Source organism: Vigna angularis, chromosome 8 (genome assembly GCF_016808095.1).
Source record: "Vigna angularis cultivar LongXiaoDou No.4 chromosome 8, ASM1680809v1, whole genome shotgun sequence".
NCBI classification, from domain to species: Eukaryota; Viridiplantae; Streptophyta; class Magnoliopsida; order Fabales; family Fabaceae; genus Vigna; species Vigna angularis.
In genome coordinates this window covers 1629576-1640215 of record NC_068977.1, presented here as the reverse complement: position 1 = coordinate 1640215, position 10640 = coordinate 1629576, and the positions used below count along the sequence as shown (strand labels likewise).

At 30.3% G+C, this 10640-nt stretch overlaps 2 protein-coding genes across 2 annotated transcripts; both read left to right on the top strand.

The window, feature by feature from the left end:
• Positions 1–532: 532 nt before the first annotated feature.
• On the top strand, positions 533–2264 carry LOC108345306 (alkane hydroxylase MAH1). Its single transcript, XM_017583897.2, has one exon. The coding sequence runs from the start codon at positions 534–536 to the stop codon at positions 2058–2060; it is 1527 nt and encodes a 508-aa protein (XP_017439386.2). The 5' UTR covers position 533; the 3' UTR covers positions 2061–2264.
• Positions 2265–2839: 575 nt separating this feature from the next.
• Positions 2840–8038, top strand: LOC108344611 (alkane hydroxylase MAH1). The gene is made up of 3 exons (XM_017583041.2): positions 2840–2843; positions 4808–4859; positions 6574–8038. Exons 1-3 carry the CDS (start codon positions 2840–2842, stop codon positions 8036–8038), a joined length of 1521 nt encoding a protein of 506 aa, XP_017438530.2.
• The last annotated feature ends 2602 nt before the right edge of the window (positions 8039–10640 follow it).

Below are 10640 nucleotides of genomic sequence, written 5' to 3'. Positions count from 1 at the left end.
TTATAACTATATTCATTATATATATAAGACGTGTAGTAATATAACAATCTGTGGAAACAGTGGCTTAGGGCGTCAACATCATACTTTTTCCAACATCTTGCAGCTTTGGTGGATGGGCCAAAACAATGGTAATAAACATATAAGACGAAATTATGTACGAAGAGATAAGGAAGATTGCTGTCTCATCTCAAAATTATTGTTTCTTTCTTTATCTTATTAAAAAACAATCAAAAACATATAACACCAAGTTTACGAATTTCAGAATTTCAAATCTAGAGTGTTCCTATACACCACACCAAAAGTGTCTACGTGTTGAGTCAAGAACCACCAAATCATATTCTGCCAACATTAATGAACTTGAAGTACAACTCACAGAATTCGTATCTGTATATATTAAATATTTCACATCATTTAAATGTGGGACAAACATGATAATATAAAAAATAATAATGGTAACATAAACTATAATCTAATCAGGATTGAATCTTCTATATAACAAGACATAATCAAAATGTCTTGTTTATATTTACAACATGGCTTTCTTATTGGTTGGCTATGCAGGAGCAGCAACAATTGCAGCACTCCTCTGCATGTTACGCTTGTTCTATCTCAGACGATGTTGCACGAACCCCATCTTCACTGAATACCCTTTTGTCGGCATGCTACCACACGTTCTTTGCAATTTGTGGCATGCCCATGATTATTCAACTCAGGTTTTGAAACAACATGGTGGAACTGGTGAGTTCGTTGGACCATGGTTTACCGGTATGAACTACATGCTCACCTGTGATCCCCTCAACGTGCACCATATGCTGAGCAAAAATTTCCGTAACTACGTCAAGGGACCCGAGTTTCGTGAGATTTTTCAGGCTTTCGGAGATGGAATTTTCACTGCTGATGCAGAAGCTTGGAGATACAGCAGAGATCTCTTCCATTCCTTGCTCAAGCATAAAAGCTTCGAAGTGTTTCTGGAGAAAACTATTCAGAAGAAGGTGCAGAATAGCCTACTTCCTTTATTGAATCACGTGCAGCAACAAGGGAGGGTGGTGGATCTTCAAGATGTCTTCAATCGCTTCACTTTCGATAACATATGTTGTACAGTTCTCGGTCGTGACCCTGAATGCCTTTCCATTGATTTTCCAGAAGTTGCAATCGAGAAGGCTTTTAACCAAGCAGAAGAGTCCATATTCTACAGACACATAGTGCCAACGTTTGTTTGGAAGATGCAGCAATGGCTTCAGATTGGTCAAGAGAAGAAGATGACAGAAGCATGTAGAACACTTGATGAGTTCATATATTCATGCATAGCGTCCAAGAGAGAAGATCTAAGCAGGAACGAGGAAAATGAAACGGGAGAAACTTTTCATGTTGACTTGTTAACAACTTTGATGAGAGAAGGAAAGGGAAAAGGAGAAGCACATGAGGATATATTTCTAAGAGATGCTGTGTTCAATCTTTTTGTGGCTGGGAGAGATACCATAACTTCAGCTCTTACGTGGTTCTTCTGGCTTGTTGCTACGAACCCTTTGGTGGAAGCCAAGATTGTTGAAGAGATGAATGAAAAGTTTGGAATCAATGAAAAGACAGTTTTAAGGGCTGAGGAGGTGAAAAAGCTGGTTTATCTGCATGGTGCTATGTGTGAAACGTTGAGGCTGTTTCCTCCTATACCTTTCGAACGTAAGGAAGCAGTTGAAGCTGACGTGCTTCCTAGTGGCCATGGTGTTAATCCCAGAACAAAGATATTACTATTTTTGTATGCAATGGGAAGAGTTGAAGAAATATGGGGAGAAGATTGCATGGAGTTGAAGCCAGAGAGATGGATCTCAGAGAAAGGAGGTATTGTTCATGTACCATCTTACAAATTCATTGCTTTCAATGCAGGACCTCGAAATTGCTTGGGGAAAGACTTGTCCTTTATCCAATTGAAGATTGTGGCAGCAGCTATTTTGCGCAGTTACCATGTTCAAGTTGTGGAGGGTTATGTTGCAACTCCTAGCCTCTCCATTGTTCTTCTTATGAAGGATGGTTTGAAGGTGAATATGACGAAAAGAAAGTTTTAGTTTGACTTGAAAATTTGGACATCAAACTTGGTAAAAAAAGTATGTCTTGTCGGTTGTGTAATGTGTTCTGTCTGTATCATTATTAGAGCATTTCGTCTCTCATAATAAGAAAAAGGAAATAATCATTTACTTTTTCAATGACTTCACTATAATTTGTGTGTGTATACCTTACCATTTTAAGGAAATTATTATTGAGATTTTTAAGATATATCTCTAAGGATGAGGTAGAGTAAAATAAAAAGTATATTTCATTCAACTCGTAATCTTAAAAATTAAGTATTTGTTAACTTTATTATTATTATTATGTCTCTCAGTTTGCTTGTAAAAATTTGAAGGAAAATAATAATTTGACAACAAAGTTTCAGTATTACAAAAAAAATAAAATGCCTTTTCTTCTCCGGTAATACTGTTGGAAACTCTTATCTAAAATTGGTCATTCCCTAAAAAAAGCATCTATACAAACAATATCTATACATAATATTTTATTATAGTTCCTTCATTTTTCTATTTCTGTTTCTCTTTTTCATTTTTGTCACATTATTTTTATCTATGCCGTGTATTTCTTTCTACTATACACCAAAAATAGGACACTGCATCATGCAATGTCATTCTTTATTATGATTTAAGTTTCATTTGTTTCTTGTATGGTTATTTAATATACAATAATTTCAATTCTATGGCATGTTAGTTAGGTGTTAGTTGGGATTCATTTAACATGCATTTTATTAATGTAATATTTTCTTAATTGTAGTCATTTTTTAATTTGGATAAGATCATAAATGGGTATTTATAAAAATAAATTTAAATTTACTATATTTATAGTTTTTACGATTTTTTTTCTAATCATAGGTACAACGTCATTTTCTATCTATCTTAAGAGCTGGTCCTGGAATACGATGAAATGGAATACGATTATTTTCCACATATATATATATATATATACACACACACACACGATTGAACTTACGTATTTCGTATTTCTTTTCTAATAACTTGGTATTTATTTCATTGATATTTGTAAAAACGTATATGTGATGTGATATGTTAACGTTTCGTGTACTCGCTACTTAACCAATTGAGGTTACAATAAATTTTCAGAATAATATCTCATGGATCTAAAAAATGCCATCAACACCTAAATAAAAGAGATACAAATAATAAGAAATTTACAAGAGCTTAGAAAGAAAAGTGTCAAGAAGGTATTTGCAAATAAAAAAAATTATCTTAATTTATCATATGAAGATAAAAAGAAAAGGAGTGATAGGATATATCTCCGAAATATTTGAAATCGAAAATGAGTGTAAACATTAGCATAGGAAAGCACTACTCTACCAAACTCAAATGAAATTTCAAATCCAAAATAATTGGTACAAAATAAACATTATTAAATAAATAACAAGATAATTTTTCCTAATTGATATGTGCTGTTCCTAACTCAAAACTCTCCAACAATTGGTTTTATATAACATATTTTTATATTCATTTAACGTACAAGAAAAAAAGATAAAATAATTATAAAAAAATATTTTTTTGTATTTTAAACACAGAAGCTTCGAGGTGTTTCTGGAGAAATCACATTGAGGCTTTTTTTGAATGAAATGACTTCACTTCTTAAAGAACGATTAATCTAACTTCTGTTGCGGTTCTTTTTTGTGTGCTTGCTCTTTTAAAACTAATTGTTATGTTTTTTTATTCTTTTGTTTTGTGTCTTCAACTGAGGAAAAAAAATCTAGGAGTCCTCTGCGAGTAACGACGAAGTAGGTCTCTTTATTTTATTTTTTCCATCATCAACTCGTAATAAAAAGGAACTTTTAACAATTATTTGTTGTGTTTTTAAGTTTCTATTGTCTTAAATGATAAAAATATAAGTTAAATATTATTTAAAAATTCATTTCAGCAAAGAAAATTTGGATCACGAATGATCTGTGATTCTTTTCCATGATTCATTAGTGAAGGACTTTTTGTATATGTTTAACAAAATGTCATCCAACAAAGATGTTAAGAAAAAATCAATAGAATGTAATTCATATCTACGGCGAAGGTCATTAAAGTTTATACTTTCAAGTTTTCGATTTCAAATTTCAAATTTAAACTTTCAAGTAAAATATTTTCTTGTGGTATAATGTTGTTTATGACTTGAAGTACAATTTTAAACTTTGTTTATATTGTTCTTTTTACGATTTTTGACTAAAAAACAGCAACTTTTACCTTATTGGAGTTTGTCATATTTAATTATTACTATAAGAAATAAGTCTTTTAACAATTTAAATTAGTGACTATCATTATTTGTGATTGAAATAATCATTAAATATTGAATGATATTTGTCGCAAATCTATGATCAGACTAAAATAGCGATTGAAAATTTTAATAGCTAAATTTTAGTCACTAATTAATTGATGGTTGTTTATGTTAGAAAGTCAGTTTTAAGCCTAACTCAATTCACAAAACCGGTTTACTGATTTGTTGTACTTTACTTATATTATAATTTGATTTTATTTCTACTTAATATGAAAGTTTTAACAGTTTACATCAAAGGAAAGTAAAGTTTTAGTGATGGAATTTGCAACCAAAAGAAATATTGTGTTTGTGATCGAAAATTCGCTAAATATGTATAACATGATAATTACCGACTGAAATTTTTTGTTATTTAATGTAGTGTTTTTAGTGATTACATTAGGGAAAGTAAAATAAATTCTTCTTAACTTTTAACTTATTTTATGTTTATATTGTTTTTGTATTTTACAAGTGATTCCTTTCTTTATATTTGTAGCATTGAGTGTGATTCTAGTGCTTCCGGTTAATATTTGGGATTATCGATAAACTTGTCCGGTTAAATATACGATCATTTCAAATCTATAAATATTCATTACATGTTAATTATGTCTTAGTTAATTAGTTACAATTCATTTAACATGCATTTATGAATGTAATATTCTCTTAATTATGTGTCATATTTTAATTTGGACAAGATCTGAAATCCTTATTTATAGAATTAAATATAAATTTACTATATTCTCTGTATTTTTTACGATATTTTTCTAATCATAGGCCCTAGACCATTGTCTCTCTATTTTACGAGCTGATCTGGAATACAATGAAATGGAAACATAGAATAAGAATATTAAATCTATTTACAAATGAAGTTAATATTGCATCCAACTTAATATATTAAAGCATTAAATGTGAGTCATTTTTCTCCCATATATACGGTTCAATTTACTTAGAACTTTTCCAATAACTTGCCATTTATTTCATTGATATTTGTAAAAACTTAAATGTGAATTGATATGATATGTTAAGGTTTCGTGTATACCTACTTAACCAATTGATGTTAAAATAAATTTTCATACAGTAAGACATGAAAAGATAAAAAAGAAAAAGGTGCAAAATCAACAATTTTAAATTACACTAATAATTTTGAATGAGATAACACTACAAGAAAAATATATATTAGAGTTGGTAAAAATTAACGCATAAATAGAGAAATAAAAACTAATAATACTTACTTTAAATAAAAAGTACTTCAACAAAATACAATATAAAACTAAAAAATTTATAGTGGATAAAAGAGATGAAAAAAGTGTAGACAAAAAAGATGACTATAAATAAAAGAGATGTGTGTTCATGAAGAAAATACATTTGAATAAAAAATATGAACATGAAAAGATTTATCTTAAACTTAAATTTTAAGATTAAAAGTAATTTATTATTCATATTTCTTTATTATGAAAGTTTACATATTTATGAACTTAAATTTAATTGATATTAATTTAAATAAATATTAAAAACATATCATATTAATATTGATTTAATTCACACTATTTTAAATAAATCATAAAAAGAAACAAAGTTGATGTAGATTTATGAGAATATACAATATCTAAGCAAAAGATATAGTATATCATATGCAATCAAAAGAAATAAAGAAAAATAAACGATATTATTTATATTAGTATTTAAATTAATGAGCTATTCATTACCCTTAAAAAAAGCACGTTTCAAAACGTCATTTTCCAATGCATCATCGCCCATTTTCTTTATAACATTATCTTGTTCAGTCGTATTTGTCAACAAACATTGGGTCTACACGTAAAAGTAGGGCAATGTTACATCAAAATATTTAACCATATTTTGACATAATATATTTATAACTTTTTTCATTAAATTTAAAATAAATCATCACAATAACAAAAAAATAATAAATTAGTAAAAAAATAACGTATATGTTAAATTAAAATGTTGTAAGAAAAAAAAATTATGTGTGAAAATATTTTTTTCCTTAAAATATCCGTTGTAGCAAATCAAATCCTTCGTCCTTTTCACTAACTTCTAACAACCTTCATCATTTAATAATGACTACATAATTCAACTAAAACAAATATCTAATTGATTCTATATAAGATGTAGAAACAAAGCTACAAACATCACAACACAACCAAATAGCTTTTGTTTCGTTGATTGATGTCTAATAGCGATGTTTTGCTATGCAGCAGTAATTGCAGCAGTCTTCTGCATCATCTATTTCTTCCATCGGAGACTATGTTGCAGATACCCTCTCTTCACCGACTACCCCATCACCGGAATGCTACCGGAGGTACTCTGCAATCTGTGGCGCATCCATGATTTTTCAGTTGAGAAGCTGAAATCACATGGGGGAACTGGTGAGTTCACTGGACCATGGCTTACAAACATGAACTATTTGGTCACCAGTGACCCCATCAACGTGCACCATATTTTGAGCAAGAATTTCAACAACTACGTCAAGGGACCCGAGTTTCGTGAGATCTTTCAGGCTTTCGGAGATGGGATATTCACTGCTGATGCAGAAGCATGGAAATACAACAGGGATCTCTTCCAATTCCTCTTTAAAAACAGAAGCTTCGAGGTGTTTCTGGAGAAAACCATTCGGAAGAAGGTGCAGAATAGTCTACTTGTCGTGTTGGATCATGTGCAACAACAAGGGAGCATGGTGGATCTTCAAGATGTCTTCAATCGCTTAACCTTCGACAACATATGTTCCACAGTTCTGGGATACGACCCTCATTGCCTTTCCCTTGATTTTCCAGAAGTTGCAATCGAGAAGGCTTTTAATGAAATAGAGGAGTCCATTTTCTACAGACATGTAATGCCAAAGCGTCTTTGGAAGCTGCAGAGATGGCTTCAGATTGGTCGAGAGAAGACGATGACAGAAGCATGCAAATCGTTCGATGAGTTCATCCATGCACTCATAGCGTCTAAGTTGGAAAAACTAAGCAAGTACAACGAAAATCAAACAGGAGAAGCCTGTGCTGATTTGCTGACAACTTTGATGAGAGAGGGAAAGGAAGAACACGATGCTGGCTTTCTAAGGGATGCTGTGTTCAATCTTTTTGTGGCTGGGAGAGATACCTTAACTTCAGCTCTCACCTGGTTCTTCTGGCTTGTTGCTACAAACCCTTTGGTGGAAGCCAAGATTCTTCAAGAGATGAATGAAAAGATTGGAAGAAATGAAAATACAGCATCGATTTTAACTATAGAGGAAGTGAAAAAACTGGTTTATCTGCATGGTGCTATATGTGAAACATTGAGACTCTTTCCTCCTATACCTTTCGAACGCAAACAAGCCCTTGAAGCTGACGTGCTTCCTAGTGGTCATGGTGTTAATCCAAGAACAATGATATTATTTTCACTGTATGCAATGGGAAGATTTGAGGAAATATGGGGAGAAGATTGCATGGAAATGAAGCCAGAGAGATGGATCTCACAGAAAGGAGGCATTGTTTATGTACCATCTTACAAGTTCGTTGCTTTTAATGCAGGACCTAGGACTTGCTTAGGTAAAGAGTTGTCTTTTCTTCAAATGAAGATTGTTGCAGCTGCTATTTTGCGCAATTATCATGTCGGAGTGGTGGAAGGTTCTGTTGTGACGCCAAATCTTTCGGTTGTTCTTCTGATGAAGAATGGTTTAAAGGTTAAGATAACAAAAAGAGAAACTTAATTTGATGTACAATGACTTCCATATGATATAATGAATCTTATGTGTATCATCTGTAGCTTCTGAGAAAATGGAAATGGAAATGATTATGAATAAAAGAAAAGAAAAGATCGAAATGAACAATTCTTGTGTAAAAATAAAAAGGAGTAAATTGGTTTTGAGGAAACATGCTGCTCAAGTAACTGTTACTTTACTGATAAAACTATCATGCATGTAGTTTATTATTCTCTACAAATTATGTTTGTGTATAAGATAGTTTAATACTATAAGAAAAATGATTCATTTTAGAAAAAAAATATAGTTACTAATTATTATAGATAACAAAAAATATAAAAAATTATAATTAAAATGTGAATTGACTTCTAAATTGATCAATAACCATACAAATAATCTTTAGTTTATAAAGTGATATTTAATTTCATCACTATAATGAATAATTAATATTTCCATTGATTGCTGGTTATAAATTTTCTTATAGTGTAAATGTTGAATAATATAAATAAATATTTCCATTTTATCCAACCATAAATGTAGTGTGGAATCATAAAGGTAGTGTGAAATGCTTTCTTTTGGAATAATGTATTCAACATAATAAATGAGAATAATAATAATAATAATAGTTTTATATTTAACTAAATTTTTAAAAATAAGTTTTATATCTCACTTCTATATTTCATAATAGCAATAATAATACATAATACATACTTATAATAATAATAATAATATCACAATAATAAATTTAAATTAGAAAATATTTTGTCTAATTTTTACATTATTTTAATAATTTTATATTTAATTAAATCTTACAAAACTAAATATTATTTAAGAATTTTTTTTATCATATATATAAATATTTTAATGATAATATTTTGCATTATTTTACACTAGATATAAAGAGTAAACTTTTACATTTATAAAAAAAAAAGAAAAAAAAAACTAAAAAGTATTGAAACAAAAGTAAAGGTGTCAATTTGATTTATGCTTTTATAGGTCAGTCCCCACTCACTGAAAAAACCTCTTTTTAGAGAGATGTCAAATAAGGAGATAAAAAAAAAGCTCGAGACGCAATTATCCTCTCAAAGTAAGTTATGGTCAATGTCAAAGTAGCCTTGATCTCACTACAAAACCTTAATTAACTTTTAAAAATAACACCTTCATCCTCTGTCAAATGTCAAGCACAATCGTCTTGAGCCAAAGGTCGAGACAGGATAGTTTAATAAAATGTTGAAACAAGTTATTTCAAACCAAAATTTGAGACTTGCAAACATAAACTGAAGGATGAAATAGGTTGACATGGATTGAAAGTCAGGGTAGGCTGACCCTTGCCTAAAATCGAGACTTGCCTACCCTTGACGAAGGTCGAGACAGACCAGTTTGGGAAAATGGACAGGATAGTTGAGAAAGGTTGTTCTAAATCGAAGGACGAGACGATCGAAGGTTAGGTGGGATGAAGGTTAAGACGGGTTAGCTCAAGCCGAAGGTCAAGACGGACCAACCCTAGTTGAAGGTCGAGGGGAGCCAACCAAAGTCGAAGGTCAAGAGAAGTCGGTCCATGATGACAAAGGTAGGTCGCTCTGATCGAAAGTCAAGACGGTAAGGTGAGGTTGATGACTAAGACAGGACGACTCGAGTTGAGACGAGCTAACTCGAATTGAAAGTTAAGACGACTTGACCTAGGCCAAAGATTGAAAGAGACTAACTTGGATCGAAGGTGGAGACAAGAAGGCTTGACCTGTGTGTTGTGAATGGTGAATGGAAGAAAATATAATGTTTAGAGTTGGGAGAAAAAGATAATTTAACATTTAAATTTTATAAAAATTGTAATCGTCGCTAAATTTATTTGTGTTAACATATTTAAGATGAATTTAATACATCTTATTTTTTTCTTCTGTCTAAGCATTCTAATATGTAAATTATTTAGGGCATAAAATCATCTAGGGCATAAAATCATTGAAAAAGGTGTTGCTATGGACAAAAACATGCTAGAAGTAACACCAGCACCCTAGAAATAGATGCCTCCGGTATGGAAATTGGGGCTATTTTGAGTCAACACCAGCAACCTATTGATTTTTTCTCAAAAAATTGGCTCATAAGATGCATAAACAGTTGGCATATGCAAGGGAAATGTATGCCATAACTCAGCATTAACCAAATGTATTCATATATAATGTTATACCCGATAATTATAATGAAAAGAGTTATTACATTGCTCCATTAATTAAGACAAATAGTATACTTTATTTAAATATACGCAAAATTTTAAATCAACAATTTAAAGTAAGCGATTTAATCAATGAAATTTAAAATTTATGAAAAATGAATTAAAATTTAAAATTTATGCAAAATAAATAAAATTGTTGACATAAAATTTAAAATTTATGCAAAATAAATAAAATTTAAAATTTATGCAAAATAAAATTATAAATTTGTTACGGTTACAAATTGTTGAAATTATTAATATGCAACTGAAAATATATATGAAAAAAGTTAAGATTGAATTAAAATAAATGCACTTAAACAGTAAAATTTGTATAATTAATTGACTATAAACAAAAGATTTCCAACTTATGTTATAAATAAATTAAAGATGAAAAATATCAACACT

Coding starts and splice junctions, on each gene's coding strand:
- LOC108345306 (XM_017583897.2), top strand. CDS start 534: ATGGCTTTCTTATTGGTTGGCTATGCAGGAGCAGCAACAATTGCAGCA.
- LOC108344611 (XM_017583041.2), top strand. Junction 4,860..6,573: donor GTGATTCTAGTGCTTCCGGT/TAATATTTGGGA, acceptor AGCAGTCTTCTG/CATCATCTATTTCTTCCATC.